Below are 16,286 nucleotides of genomic sequence, written 5' to 3' on the forward strand. Positions count from 1 at the left end.
GCTGCACTTGCGCCGCTTGTTGACGCACAAATGGCGAAAACGTACAAAATAAAATTTAATTTTGTTAGTTTGCGCCGCTTTTGCGTCAAAAAGCGGCGCAAATGTGGCGCTAAAAAAGTATAAATGTGGGCTACTGTGTTCATCTCCAAGACAGCAAATAACAGTACGCTATTATACCTGGCTGGAATAAAAAATCGCTGTCTCAGGTGGCTTGCACTTCACATGTAGTCTTGGCATCTCCAAATAGAGATTAAAAGCAGCACACGGGAAAAGGTCAGAAAACAAGTTTTCTCAAGCTATGCGACCTAACGTAAAATGACTTACTAATAAGAGGACATGTGTTACTTCCCTAGGCATTTGGATAAGGAGTGGGATAAACACCTCTCCAAGGATATAGTATAGGAAGGTCCTAGCTCTTCGGTGGAAGAGCTTATACCCTTCTTGTAGACTATTCTAAATCTCTGTCCTGAAAACGTACAAAGCTACTCTGCAACCCATATAGGTTTGTGCCATAGAAAAACCAAAACTTACAAATACGTTCATGTGACTAGTCTATTATGTGTGTTCCTGTCTACAAGTACATCCTACTCTCCCAGCCGAAATAAACCCACTCAAGCATATTACCAAATGATAACTTGATGAGAAGTGCCAAACAAAGACGGTGGTGGGGTAGAAATGTCACAAGCCTGATTTTTTTTTAATAACAAAAAAAGTTTGAAAATGACATTTAATAGCAATAAAAAATCAAATATAGCATTAAATAAAAAAACAAAGGGCTTACGGTAAAACAATCTGTCAAAGTATCGTTATCTTTTAGGAGACTTTTTAAAATTTGTCTATTGTTTTAGTTTTAATATCCTCTCAATATGACAAGCTATGTCTGATACATTATTTTCTATATTGATAGTAATAAAGTGTTCCGGATAGGATGGGGGCTCAAGGCTGTTCAGCTGGGACTGTAACAAAATGGTAGGCATGAAATGCCCTCTTCTCTCCTCCAGGCGACTGTGAAGAACTTCACGGGAACCATCTAAATGGACAAAAAGTGCTTTTTCCACTGTAAGCCCTTTCGTTCCATCTGGCGGCTTACTCTGTGAGAGAGTATCGCGGTCTCCTTGTCGTAATATATTTCTATATGTTTTCTTTAGAGCTGAGCAAGCCAGGATCGTATTTTGGCGAGTAGATTCTTCCCTGTTAAAGAAAAAATATTGTATTACTGTCAGAAACAATGCTGTCGTTTTTCTACAAACGACTTATTTCAAGTAATCAGTACACCGTTTTATACACTATTCCTGAAATAAGTTGATAATTTAGCGGAGCTCTTTCTTTCAAACTATTTCATATGGCCCACCTATGGCTTCCTAGACTCTCGTGTCCTGCTGCAAACCCATAGAGTAGCATATTATAACCGCGCCAATTCCTTGAGATAACTGTCATAATACAAAGGAAATGAAGATATTAACTAATGTAGCTCACAAGGCGCTTTAACCTGTGACTATGAGGGTAATAAAATGCTGTTGCCTTCTAGAAGCCTGCATGGGTCTACTGGACATAACAATAGAAATGCTTTTGTACCTCTATCCCACATGATAGCCATGGAATTGTCGAAGAAGTGCTTTCACACGGCCACAAAGTAATGCTACTTTGCTCAAAAGTACCATCAAATGACTTAAAACTGTGGCTGTTGTATTCCCTGACGGTGCCATTATTTACTGGAAAGGTTCATGCATATCCTTAGAGTCTCCAATTGTGTGAAAAGTTAATATTTTATGACCCCTCATTGATGTCGTGCATGAGTTCTCTAGTGTTTAACATGAGGTAGTTGCTGGTCAGCTCATCCTAATTGGCCACTTGTAACAGCAGTCAGTGTTGGCCAATTTCAAGAGGCTCTGGGAGGGGGCTTTCTGCATGCCCAGTAGTCATGCTTGCAGTAACCCATTGGCCACCGCCTTTGGATGTGGTTAGAAGTTCTGCCCCATTACTTGTTGTCTGCAGGACTCACTAGGTGTAGCATGCAGCCATCCACAGATGACCCTGTGCCAAGTATTCATTACCTAAATACCTGTTGGCATGGCATTGCGCCATCGTCAGTACCCATAACACCTGCTAAACATAACCTTAAGCTTTGTCCCGCAGGAACTAGAAACAATGTGAAACCTTTACCTAGACCCAGCACCCAGATTCACACAACCCAATGGGCACAACGAATGACCATGCCCTGAGTCCATTACTGTAAAGGCAGTTTGGCAGTTCCCGGGGTTCTGTGCTAGAGACCGGGGGGATCATGGAATTGTCCCCCCAATGCCAGAATGGCATTGGGGTGACAATTCCATGATCTTAGACATGTTACATGGCCATGTTCGGAGTTACCATTGTGACGTTGTACATAGGTAGTGACCTATGTACAGTGCACGCGATTAATGGTGTCCCCGCACTCACAAAGTCTGAGGAATTTGCCCTGAACGATGTGGGGGCACCTTGGCTAGTGCCAGGGTGCCCTCACACTAAGTAACTTTGCACCCAGCCTTCACCAGGTGAAGGTTAGACATATAGGTGACTTATAAGTTACTTAAGTGCAGTGGTAAATGGCTGTGAAATACGTTATTTCATGCAGGCTGCAGTGGCATGCCTGTGTAATAATTGTCAGAGCTCCCTATGGGTGGCAAAAGAAATGCTGCAGCCCATAGGGATCTCCTGGAACCCCAATACCATAGGTACCTCAGTACCATATACTAGGGAATTACATGGGTGTACCAGTATGCCAATGTGAATTGGTAAATGTAGTCACTAGCCTGTTAGTGACAAATTTGGAAAGCAGAGAGAGCATAACCACTGAGGTTCTGGTTAGCAGAGCTTCAGTGAGACAGTTAGGCATCACACAGGGAACACATACAGGGCACATAATTATGAGCACTGGGGCCCTGCCTGGCAGGGTCCCAGTGACACACAGACTAAACAACATATATACAGTGAAATATGGGGGTAAAATGCCAGGCAAGATGGTACTTTACTACACAACCTCCTCCCCCCCCCCCCCCCCCCCAACGAAGGACAATAAGACTAGCCATGACCTGATGAGTCTTCATTGTCTAAGTGGAAATATCTGGAGAGTCCATCTGCATTGGAGTGGGTACTCCCAGGTCTATGTTCCACTGTATAGTCCATTCCCTGTAGAGAGATGGACCACCTCAACAATTTAGGGTTTTCACCTTTCATTTGTTTTAGCCAAAGTAGAGGTTTGTGGTCTGGCTGAACAATAAAGTGAGTGCCAAACAGGTATGGCCTCAAATGTTTCAGTGCCCAGACCACAGCAAAGGCCTCCCTCTCTATGGCAGACCAACGCTTTTCTCTAGGGGTCAACCTTCTGCTGATAAAAGCAACTGGTTGATCCTGGCCCTTAGAATTCAGCTGTGATAAGACTGCCCCTACCCCTAATTCAGATGCATCAGTTTGAACAATGAATTTCTTGGAGTAACATGGGCTTTTTAGGACAGGTGCAGAGGACATGGCCTGTTTGAGCTCCTCAAAAGCTTTCTGACCGCTAGCTGTCCACAATACCTTTTTAGGCATCTTCTTACTAGTGAGATCATTAAGAGGGGCTGCTATGGAGCCATAGTTTTTAATGAATCTCCTGTAATACCCAGTGAGGCCTAAGAAGGCTCTCACCTGGGTCTGTGTTGTAGGGGGAACCCAATCCATGATTGTCTGGATTTTCCCCTGCAGTGGTGCACTCTGTTCTCCACCTACCAGGTGTCCCAGATAAACCACCTTTCCCTACCCTATCTGGCACTTTGAGGCCTTGATAGTGAGGCCTGCCTTTTGCAGGGCCTCCAAAACTTTCCAAAGGTGGGCCAGGTGCTCATCCCAGGTGGAGCTAAACACAGCTATATCATCTAGATATGCTGCACTAAAAGCCTCCAACCCTTCCAGGACTGTGTTCACCAACCTCTGAAAAGTGGCAGGTGCATTCTTCAAACCAAAGGGCATCACTGTAAATTGGTAGTACCCTCCTATAGTTGAAAATGCAGTTTAGGTTTAGTATCCTCAGCCAGTTTGATCTGCCAATACCCTGCAGTCAAATCAAAGGTGCTTAGATACTTAGCAGATGCCAGTGTATCTATGAGCTCATCTGCCCTGGGTATAGGGTGAGCATCAGGTTTTGTTACCTGATTGAGAACTCTGTAATCTACACAAAACCTCATCTCCCTTTTTCCATCTTTTGAGTGAGGCTTTTGTACAAGCACCACAGGACTCGCCCATGGGCTTTCAGAAGGTTCAACCACTCCTAGATCAAGCATTTTCTGACCCTCTTGTTTTATGCAGTCCCTGACATGGTGAGGCTGCCTATAGATTTTACTTTTGACATGCATGCTGTCTCCAGTATCAATTGTGTGTTCACACCAAGATGTAGTGCCTGGCACAGTTGAAAAGAGTTCAGGAAATTGTCCAAGGAGATTTATGCAGTTGTCTTTCTGTTCTGCAGTCAGACAATCTGCCAAAACTACTCCCTCCACTAAAGCATCATTTCCAGTGGTGGAAAAGAGATCAGGGAGAGGGTCACTCTCTTCTTCCTGTCCCTTATCTGTTGCCATGAGCAGGGTGAGATCAGCCCTGTCATAATAGGGTTTTAGGCGGTTGACACCCTAAGGGGACTCCTGGCAGTGCCCAGGTCTACCAAATAGGTGACCTCGCCCTTTTTCTCAACAATTAGATGGGGTCCACTCCATTTGTCCTGGAGTGCTCTTGGGGCCACAGGCTCCAATACCTACACCTTCTGTCCTGGTTGGTACTGGATCAGAACAGCCTTCCGGTCATGCCATTGCTTCTGGAGCTCTTGGCTGGTCTGAGGGTTTTTATTGGCCTTTTTCATGTACTCGGCCATTCTGGATCTTAGGCCAAGTACATAGTCCACTATGTCCTGTTTGGGAGCTTTTAAAGGTTGTTCCCAACCCTCCTTCACAAGTGTTAGTGGACCTCTTACAGGGTGTTCAAAGAGGAGTTCAAAGGGGCTGAAGCCCACTCCTTTCTGGGGTACCTCCCTGTAAGCAAAAAGGAGGCAAGGTAACAGGACATCCCATCTCCTGCTGAGTTTTTCAGGGAGTCCCATTATCATACCTTTGAGAGTTTTATTAAACCTCTCTACCAGTCCATTAGTCTGTGGATGATCAGGAGTGGTGAATTTGTAGGTTACACCACATTCCTTCCACATAGCTTTCAAGTATGCAGACATAAAGTTGCTACCCCTGTCTGATACAACCTCTTTTGGGAAACCCACCCTGGGAAAGATTCCCAGGAGGACTTTTGCCACTGCAGGTGCTGTAGTGGTCCTTAGAGGAATTGCTTCAGGATATCTAGTGGCATGGTCCACAACCACCAAGATAAACCTATTGCCTGAAGCAGTAGGAGGGTCAAGGGGGCCAACTATGTCAACCCCTACCCTTTCAAAGGGGACACCAACCACATGTAGTGGAATTAGGGGAGCCTTTGGTGTGCCACCAGTCTTGCCACTGGCTTGGCAGGTCACACAAGACTTGCAAAAATCTTTTGTGTCCTCTGACATCCTAGGCCAGTGAAACAGGGGGACAAGCCTTTCCCATGTTTTGATCTGGCCCAAATGCCCAGCCAAAGGAATGTCATGTGCTAGAGTTAGAGGAACTCTCTGTACAGCAGGGGAATGACCAATCTCCTGGCTGCTCCAGGTTTTGGGTCCCTTGCCTCAGTGTACAAGAGGTTGTCCTCCCAGTAAACTCTATGTGTGTCACTGACATCCACATTTTGCTGCTTGACAGCTTGCTGTCTGAGACCCTCTAATGTGGGACAGGATTGCTGTGCCACACTCAGCTCTTCCCTGGCAGGCCCCCCTCCACCCAAAAGCTCAGCAGTGTCTGCTGCCAGCTCATCTGGTGAAGGTTCTGCACAGGGAGGACATTCTTCTTCCTCAGAAGGAGAATTATCTGTAGAGGGAGGGGTAGTGGGTAGGGATTTACCCTTGCTACCTCTAGCTTTAGGGAACACTTGGTCCATTGTTCCAGGATCCAAGTTACACTGTCATTTTTGCTTTTTGGCCTGAGCCCTTGTCAAAGCAAAAATATGCCCAGGAATGCCTAGCATTGCTGCATGAGCCTCCAACTCCATTTCTGCCCAAGCTGATGTCTCTAAATCGTTCCCTAGTAGACAGTCTACAGGTACATCTGAGGCAACCACAACTTTCTTTGGACCAGAGCCCCCCTCCCCCACCCACAGTTGAGATTCACAACAGCCATGGGGTGGCTAAGAGTGTTGTTATGAGAGTCTGTCACTTGGTACTGCTGACCAAGTAGGTGTTGCTCAGGGTGCACCAGTTTCTCTATTACCATGGTAACACTGGCACCTGTGTCCCTGTAGGCCTGAACCTCAACACCATTTATTAGGGGAAGTTGCTTGTACTTCTCCATATTAAGGGGACAAGCAACTAAGGTGGGCAAATCAATGGCACCTTCAGAGATTAACACAGCCTCTGTGGTCTCCCTAACAAGACCAACCCCAACTAAATTACCAAAAGTGAGCCCAGCTACTCCCTTGGATTGGGTATTAGTAGGTTTGCTCCCACCACCACAGCTATTACTAGGGGCACTAGAATTTGCAGTAGGGGTTGTGGTAGTGGAAGGTTTGGTGTTTTTCTTTGGACAACTGGCATCAGTTGTCCAATGGCCTTTGACTTTACACAAATAACACCAAGGCTTTTTAGGTTGATTTGAAGAGGATTTGGACCCACCACCCCCACCAGAGGATTTTTGTGGGCCTGATGAAGACTCATTTTTACTTTTGTCCCCACCCTTGTCAGAAGACTTACCATCCTTCTTCTTGCCATCCTTGTCACCCCCTGTATGAACTTTTCTGTTCACTCTTGTTCTGACCCATGTGTCTGCCTTCTTTCCCAATTCTTGGGGAGAGGTCAGATCTGAGTCCACTAGATATTGGTGTAACAAGTCAGACGCACAGTTATTCAGAATATGCTCTCTCAGAATAAGATTATACAGGCTTTCATAGTCAGAAACTTTACTGCCATGTAACCACCCCTCCAAGGCCTTCACTGAACAGTCAACAAAGTCTATCCAGTCTTGTGAGGACTCTTTTCTGGTGTCTCTGAACTTAATCCTGTATTGTTCAGTGGTTAAGCCAAATCCATCCAAGAGTGCATCCTTCAAAACTGCAAAATTATTAGCATCACTTTCTCTAACAGTAAGGAGCCTATCCCTGCCCTTTCCAGTGAAAGATAGCCACAATATAGCAGCCCACTGCCTTTGAGGGACCCCCTGTACCATACAGGCCCTCTCGAGTGCAGCAAACCACTTGTTGATGTCATCCCCCTCCTTGTAAGGGGGGACTATCTTGTGCAGATTCCTGGAATCATGCTCTCTAACAGGATTACTATCAGGAATAGTGCTGCTGCCACCATGGGGTCCAAACCCCAATCTCGGTCTCTCCTTCTCCAGGTCTAGGGATTCCCTATTTAAGGCCAGCTGTTGCTGTTTAAGCTTCAGTCTGGTCTCTTCAACCCTCAACTTTTTGAGTTCCCTTTCTAACATGTTGTCTTCAGGGTGGGTGGGTTGGGAATGCTTGGACACAGAAGATAAATTGGAAACAACTGAGGGGGATCTGTCCCTAACTGACTGAACCCTAGCAACTTGGCCTCTAGGAATAAAGACTTCCCTACTGTGATGGGAACCTCCATTACTACCAACATTACTGGGTGTCTTGTTAGAGGGCAAATCCTGATCAGAACCCTCCCTACCTCCCTCAAGGAGATCCCCTGAGTCAGATTGGGAACCTTCTATTAACCTCTCATTTGAAGTGCCTGCTTGAGACTCATCATTCACAATAAGCATGCTAAATAGAAATTCTTTGGTAGGGTTCTTTCCTATCACTAAACCTATCTCTAAGCAGAGACTCCTTAGGCTCTTATCATTCAAATTGTCATAATTAGTATTGACCATTTTAAGAGTAGAATCTTCTGTATACATGATAGTAAAAGGTTTAGAAATAATGAGAAGGAAGAAAAAGTTTCAGAACTTTTTAAAGAACAGAGAAAAAACCTTTTTCTAACTTTTTAGAAACTTTTAGAAGTTTTAGAATACTTTTCAACACTTTGAAAAAAATTTAAGAGGAGAAAAGCAAAACTTTTTGGTTAGGTGTACATAAATTGAACTGTTTTGTATATTATTCTCTTATGAAAAGTACACAATGACAAAGTGGTAAGTAGTTACAAGTACTTATCCCACCGCTGCACAACCAATGTAGGAGGCTGGCCTGGCTTGTAGTGGGTACCAGAGGTACTTACACCTTGTGCCAGGTCCAGTTATCCCTTATTAGTGTGGAAGAGGTGTTTCTAGCAGCTTAGACTGATAGAAGGTAGCAATGGCAAAGCAGCTTAGGCTGAACTAGGAGACATGTAAAACTCCTACTATACCACTGGTGTCATATGCACAGTATCATAAGAAAACACACTACACAGAATTACTAAAAAATAAAGGTACTTTATTTTTATGACAATATGCCAAAAGTATATCAGTGAGTACCCTCAGTATGAGGATAAGATATATACACAAGATATATGTACACAAACCAAAATTATGCAGGTAATAGCAAGAAAAGTAATGCAAGCAGTGTAGGATTACAATAGATTGCAATATGAGCACATAGGTATAGGGGCAACACAAACCATATACTCCAAAAGTGGAATGCGAACCACGAATGGACCCCAAACCTATGTGAGCTTGTAGAGGGTCGCTGGGACTGTAAGAAAACAGTGAGGGTTAGAAAAATAGCCCACCCCAAGACCCTGAAAAGTAGGTGTAAAGTGCACCTACTACCCCCAGAGAGCACAGAAGTTGTGATAGGTGGATTCTGCAGGAAGAACAACCACCAGCAATGCAACAACAGTGGATTTCCGGACCGGAGTACCTGTAAGACAAGGGGACCAAGTCATATAGTCGTGACAGTATCGAGAGTGGGCAGGAGCCCAGGAAATGCCAGCTGAGGGTGCAAGGAAGCTGCCACCGGATGGAAGAAGCTTGGAGTTCTGCAAGAAAGAAGAGAGCTAGGGACTTCTCCTTTGGAAGACAGATGTCCCACATCGCAATGAAGCTTGCAGATGTGTTCCCACGCAGAAAGACCGCAAACAAGCCTTGCTAGCTGCAAGGGTCGCGGTAGAGGTTTTTGGGTGCTGCTGTGGCCCAGGAGGGACCAGGCCTCCGGGTAGCTGGCGCTATATAAGTCTCAATAACATAACATAACATGTCGCCACTTGGAGGAGGAGATAGAGGGGACGCCCAGCAAGTCAGGGAGGCCTCACGGAAGCAGGCAGCACCCGCAGAAGTACCTGAACAGGCACTTGGAAGGAAAGTGAACCGGAGTCCACCCGAAGCCACAAAAGGGAGTCCCACGACGCCGGAGGACAACTCAGAAGGTTGTGCACTGCAGGAAGGAGTGTCGGGGACCCAGGCTTGGCTGTGCACGAAGGAAATCCTGGAAGAGTGCACAGGAGCCGGAGCAGCTGCAAATCACGCAGTACCCAGCAATGCAGTCTAGCGTGGGGAGGCAAGGACTTGCCTCCACCAAACTTGGACTGAAGAGTCACTGGACTGTGGGAGTCACTTGGACAGAGTTGCTGAGTTCCAGGGACCATGCTCGTCATGGTGAGAGGGGACCCAGAGGACCAGTGATGCAGTCTTTTGGTGCCTGCGGTTGCAGGGGGAAGATTCCGTTGACCCACGGGAGATTTCTTCAGAGCTCCTGGTGCAGAGAGGAGGCAGGCTACCCCCAGAGCATGCACCACCTGGAAACAGTCGAGAAAGCCGGCAGGATGAGGCGATACAAGGTTGCTAGTAATCATCTTGCCACTGTGTTGCGGTTTTGCAGGCGTCCTGAGCAGTCAGCGGCTGATCCTTTGGCAGAAGGTGAAGAGGGAGATGCAGAGGAACTCTGGTGAGCTCTTGCATTCGTTATCTGGTGAATTCCCCAAAGCAGAGACCCTAAATAGCCAGAAAAGGAGGTTTGGCTACCTAGGAAGGAGGATTGGCTACCAAGAGAGGTAAGAGCCTAGCAGAAGGAGCCTCTGACGTCACCTGCTGGCACTGGCCACTCAGAGCAGTCCAGTGTGTCCCCAAACACCTCTGTTTCCAAGATGGCAGAGGTCTGGGACACACTGGAGGAGCTCTGGGCACCTCCCCTGGGAGGTGCAGGTCAGGGGAGTGGTCACTCCCCTTTCCTTTGTCCAGTTTCGCGCCAGAGCAGGGCTGGGGGATCCCTGAACCGGAGTAGACTGGCTTATGCAGAGATGGGCACCATCTGTGTCCATCAAATCATTTCCAGAGGCCTGGGGTAGGCTACTCCTCCCCAGCCCTCACACCTATTTCCAAAGGGAGAGGGTGTTACACCCTCTCTCAGAGGAAGTCCTTTGTTCTGCCTTCCTGGGCCAGGGCTGCCTGGACCCCAGGAGGGCAGAAACCTGTCTGAGGGGTTGGCAGCAGCTGCAGTGAAGACCCCGGAAAGGCAGTTTGGCAGTACCCGGGTTCTGTGCTAGAGACCCGGGGGATCATGGAATTGTCCCCCCAATGCCAGAATGGCATTGGGGTGACAATTCCATGATCTTAGACATGTTACATGGCCATGTTCGGAGTTATCATTGTGACTCTGTACATAGGTAGTGACCTATGTACAGTGCACAAGTGTAATGGTGTCCCCGCACTCACAAAGTCAAAGGGAATTTGCCCTGAACTATGTGGGGGCACCTTGGCTAGTGCCAGGGTGCCCAAACACTAAGTAACTTTGCACCCAACCTTCACCAGGTGAAGGTTAGACATATAGGTGACTTAAAAGTTTACTTAAGTGCAGTGCTAAATGGCTGTGAAATAACGTGGGCGTTATTTCACGCAGGCTGCAGTGGCAGGCCTGTGTAAGAATTGTCAGAGCTCCCTATGGGTGGCAAAAGAAATGCTGCAGCCCATAGGGATCTCCTGGAACCCCAATACCCTGGGTACCTCAGTACCATATACTAGGGAATTATATGGGTGTACCAGTATGCCAATGTGAATTGGTAAATTTAGTCACTAGCCTGTTAGTGACAAATTTGGAAAGCAGAGAGAGCATACCCACTGAGGTTCTAGTTAGCAGAGCCTCAGTGAGACAGTTAGGCATCACACAGGGAACACATACAGGGCACATACTTATGAGCACTGGGGCCCTGCCTGGCAGGGTCCCAGTGACACATAGACTAAAATAACATATATACAGTGAAATATGGGGGTAACATCCCAGGCAAGATGGTACTTTCCTACAATTACCACTGCCCATTATACGACACAGGCTGGCGTATAGCATTTGTTTGTCAGTGAAACCACCCATTTTACCTCTATGTAATGCCACATCAGTTGTAACGTTGGTGATATACGCAGTTTAACTATTTAAACCATTGGTGAGTGTATTTAACTACCATAGTATCAGTTCCAATGGTTTTTAGGTTTGACTACATCACTTGAACTGAAGTTTCATTGCCATAATGTATGCAAGTAATCTTATCTTAACGGTCCTATTACATCCTCAAATAACGTTGTTTTTCTGTGAGTTTCTACCTATTTCAATGGTCCTACTGCCACTAGCCACAGGTCATAACTTTCTGGTACTAGGCACAGGGCTGGCTTTCAGGCACTCCATCCACGCAATGACCTGTACTTGCAGGTAACAGCATAGCCACTTCCTACAGGGGCTGGGCCCTGATCTTGGCACAGATTTATCACAACTTGCTACTCTGCATCAAATGGAGAGAGCAGGAATGTGCCTTATTTACCAACTGTATACTGCTCTTGATCTGCGCTTGTGCACTGGGTGTTGCCTAGCCCCAAAGCAGGCACCCTTGAACTGAGGTGCAAGGGTGCTTGCATTGCAGGCAGGATTGTTTTTGTGCAGGAAGGGATACCTTCCTGCCTACTAACGATTAAAGGTATTTTCTTCTATCTGTGCCTCCAAATGCAGCACAGTTAGAAAGAGGAAAAAACAAGGAGAAATAAAGATATTTCTCCTCGCGGTGTCTCTATCGGGAAGGCGTAAAGTTTAGACACATTCTCAGGTTAACTTGTCTGGGTAAATCTGGGAATGTGTCAAAACTGTACTCTCGTGTCCTGCAACAAACCCATAGTGTAGCATGGGTGGATGCATGAGAACATCCATTCTTCATCTATGTAACTCCTTCCCAGCACAGAGTAAGGTAAGGCAGCAACTAGCGCTGCCTTGTGGTACTCCAAATTTACCAAGCCAAACAGGGCCAAACAAGGTGGTTCTGCGTGGCTTGGTAAATCCGACTTAAGGATTGTGTTGCCCTGTGTCACCCGGCTTTAAAGCAGGAGCAAAACAATGCTTTGATAAATCAGGGCCCTGGTGTGTCCTTCGTAGGACCTCTGCCAGCAGTATCCTTTGCAGACATGTCTAGTGCCTGCAGAACCCACTTAATGAACCAACCAATGGGCAAAGTGGGTGGTCATTACCCAATGCTCATGAATGCAGTATCTGATAACACTTGTAGTCGGTAAGTAATAGCTCATTTTCCCCAGGTGGAACCTTAAGCCATGCACTGAGGCTACTGCTTTGGGAAACGCTGGGCATAGTTACACTTTGTCCCGTTTCCAGAACTTATGTCTGCAATAACCACCTACAACTGTGTCAAGTAACCACATCCACTTAGCACTGGGAATTGCTTCTGGCATATGGGGGCCTATTTAAGAGCCCCTAGCACCACCGGAGCATCACTTTTGGTTACGCTCTTGTGGCGCAATGCCATGCACTGTATTTACAATGTGGAGTTAAGCCACTTTTTGTGGCTTAATGCCACCTTGTAAATACGGCCCCTTCACAGGCAGCACTGTCCGTGTAAATGGAGTGCAATGGGTGTTGCTGTGGGCGTGCCAAAGCAACACCCATTGCATTTTGACGATGCCTCAGATTTATGGGTTTTCATAAACCTGAGGCAGCGTCAAAATCTAAAGCCACCCCATGGGTGGCATTAGCATGGCACAACCAGGAGAAATGCTTTCATTTCTCCACCTTTTTTGCTCTATTTGTGCACACATACAGCAAATCACCATTTAGAATTGTTTTGTGCAGAAAGGGGTTCCTTCCTGCACAAAAACAATCATCCACTCAACGCAGCCATCCTTGCACTATGGTGCAAGGGTGGCTGCATTGGCACACAGCAGCAAATTCAGCGCAGGGGAAAACACGGGTGTGCTGTATTATTTTAAATACGTCCACATCCCTGTGTTTTGAAAATGACGGTGCGTGACGTGACGCTGCCAAATTTGGCACACCGCCACACACCGTAATTGTCTGTTAAATCTGGCCCATAGTGTCCAGTACACCAATGAGCGACCCTTCTACTTGAAGAATTATGTTTCAGCAGTGGCCAACCAGACTGCTAAAACACTTCCATCCACTTTAAGATAAAGAGATGATATAAAATTCTAACAGTACATATACATTTGACTCACATCTTACATGGTCAAAAATGTACTTTTTAAAAACATAAGGTCTTTTCCACAGTATGGGGTGTGCCTTAGTCCCCCTTGAGGTAAGGAATAGACATTAAGCAACTTCGGGGGCAGGAAATGTTCGGAATAGCAACAGCATTCACAACAAATGCCTTTAAAATAAAACACAGTCTTTGCAAGTATTTACAGATACTTTTTCTACCGAGTATGCCTTTATAGTCAATACCTTTACCACGAGAATGTATGTATATTACAGCTAAGTATAAATCCTTTTTAAATAAATATACATATTCGTTCACATCCATCCCACCTCCAGGGTCAGATTCACAACACCGTGGACAATGTCTTGAGTTACCAATATCATTTATTTGTTTTTATATTTCATTGCCCGTGCTTTCATAAAGTGCAAACAGTCCAAAGGGAAATTGGTGTTGTTGACGAGTTTCGCCTTTATACTTTTGACTGGACCATATATATATATATATATATATATATATATATATATATATATATATATATATATTTTCACTGAGAAAACTAAGATTTCAGGGATGTTATAGTTAGGAATTAGAATAAAAAAAAAACCCACAGAAATTCAGTTAAATAAAAACAATGGTTACAGGGACGTTATAGTTAGGCTCACATTTTAAACATACAAAACCATACAAATTCAGCAGTTAGAGTTAGAGTTACTCCAAGTAACTAACTTGTGCCCTAACGGAACAATAGCTCACGCCCTCGCCATGCAGTTTTTTCATCAAAAATGTTACTGCTAACATTACCTTGATATTATCAATGATGTTATCAAAGATGTCATGAGTGCTGTAATTTGTGGGGGTAATTAGCAGTGCATGGCGAGGGAACGAGTTATAGTTATTTGAGATAAATCTAACTATAACTGGTGAGTGTCTATGGTTTTGTACTTTTAAAATGTGAGCCTGACTTGAACATCCCTGTAACCTTTGGTTGTTTTCAGTGAATTTCTCTGGTTACATTTTTTTTTATTTCCAAAGTATAACGTTTCTGTAACCTTTGTTTTTTTTTGCGAATTACTATGTTTTTTTTTACGTTCAGTAATTTTAATTACTGTACATTAATCCAACCACCATCTTGCATGGCTGAAGCGGTTGGCCACAAGGCCTGGCCTGCAGCCAGGCCCTGAGGCCAACCCCCTTAACCCCTTCTGTGCCGCAGACGTAGTGGTTACGTCCTGCGGCACAGTGCTGCTGTGCCGAGGACGTAACCACTACGTCCTCGGCACACAGCCCAGAGGGAGCGCTCTCGCTCCCTCTGTGTGCTTCACCCCACCCCCCAAAGTCAGGGATGGAAGGGGAAGCCCTTCCCCTTCCACCCCCGACCCCCCCCACCCCCCCATAATGACGTCAGCGCGCGATCGCGCGCTGACTTCATTATGGGGATTTCGCCGCACAGGAAGCCATTTGCTTCCTGTGCGGCGAACGGAGAAGAGGTGAGTTCCTCTTCCCGGTGGGTGGGGGGTTTGGGCTAAAGAGGCACCGGGGGAAAGGAAAGGCTTTTCCTTTCCCCCGGTGTCTCTTTGAGCATTCCTGCTGCCCGATCGCATTGCGATCGGGCAGCAGGAATGCCCACTAGACGCCAGGGATTTTCTTTTTTTTGTTTCACTTTCTTGTTTCTGTGTCGGGGAGCGGCCCCTTGAGCAAGGGTCGCTCCCCTTTGGGGGGCATGTGTGTTATGGCCATTTCTGCCCCCCTTGGGGGCAGATTGGCCTACTTTTTAGGCGGATCTGCCCCCAAGGGGGGCAGAAACCACTGGATCACCAGGGATTTATATTTTCTGTGCATTTATGTTGGGGGGGTGCCCCCTTGGGCAAGGGGCGCCCCCCCCAAGGGGGCAGAGAACTGTTGGCCTTTTCTGCCCCCCTTGGGGGCAGATCGCCCTATTTTCTTTAGGTCCATCTGCCCCCAAGGGGGGCAGAAGCCACTTAGGCACCAGGGATTGTGTGTGTAGTGAATGGGGGGGCGCCCCCTTGGGCAAGGGTCGCTCCCCTGTGGGGGGCATGTCCTTTAGGGCCATTTCTGCCCCCCTTGAGGGCAGATTGGCTACTTTTTAGCCAGATCTGCCCCCAAGGGGGGCAGAAAACACTAGATCACCAGGGTTTTTTATTTTTATGTGTATTTATGTGGGGGGGGGGTGCCCCCTTGGGCAAGGGGCGCCCCCCCCAAGGGGGCAGAGAACTGTTGGCCTTTTCTACCCCCCTTGGGGGCAAATCGGCCTATTTTGTTTAGGTCCATCTGCCCCCAAGGGGGGCAGAAGCCACTTAGGCACCAGGGATTGTGTGTGTAGTGGATGGGGGGGCGCCCCCTTGGGCAAGGGTCGCTCCCCTTTGAGGGGCATGTCTTTTAGGGCCATTTCTGCCCCCCTTGAGGGCAGATCAGCCTATTATTTTTAGGCTGATCTGCCCCCAAGGGGGGCAGAAACCACTAGAACGCCAGGGATGTTTTTTTATGTGTTTATTTTTGTGGGGGGGCGTCCCCTTGGGCACGGGGCGCCCCCCCAAGGGGGGCATTGACCTGTTGGCCATTTCTGCCCCCCCTGGGGGCAGATGGGCCTATTTTTCTAGACCCACCTGCCCCCAAGGGGGGCAGAAGCCACGTAGACACCAGGGATAGTGTGTGTGTGTGTGTGTGTGTTAGTGGATGGGGGGGGGCTTGGGCAAGGGTCTCCCCCCACTTTGGGGGCACATGTACCCAGGCCATTTCTGCACCCCTTGGAGACAGATCAGCCTAT

The 16,286-nt window shown here is 46.8% G+C and overlaps 1 protein-coding gene across 4 annotated transcripts in view; it reads right to left on the minus strand.

Annotated features, from left to right (window-relative positions):
• Nucleotides 1–678: 678 nt before the first annotated feature.
• The window catches only part of IDNK (IDNK gluconokinase), a 255,278-nt gene continuing 239,670 nt past the window's right edge, over nt 679–16,286 (minus strand). For all 4 annotated transcript variants that reach the window (XM_069229952.1, XM_069229943.1, XM_069229949.1 and 1 more), the window contains one exon: nt 679–1,191. In XM_069229952.1, coding sequence (XP_069086053.1) covers nt 837–1,191 — 355 coding nt within the window. In that variant the 3' untranslated portion in view covers nt 679–836. The remainder of the gene's footprint in view (nt 1,192–16,286) is intronic.

This window comes from Pleurodeles waltl, chromosome 1_1 (assembly GCF_031143425.1).
Source record: "Pleurodeles waltl isolate 20211129_DDA chromosome 1_1, aPleWal1.hap1.20221129, whole genome shotgun sequence".
NCBI classification, from domain to species: Eukaryota; Metazoa; Chordata; class Amphibia; order Caudata; family Salamandridae; genus Pleurodeles; species Pleurodeles waltl.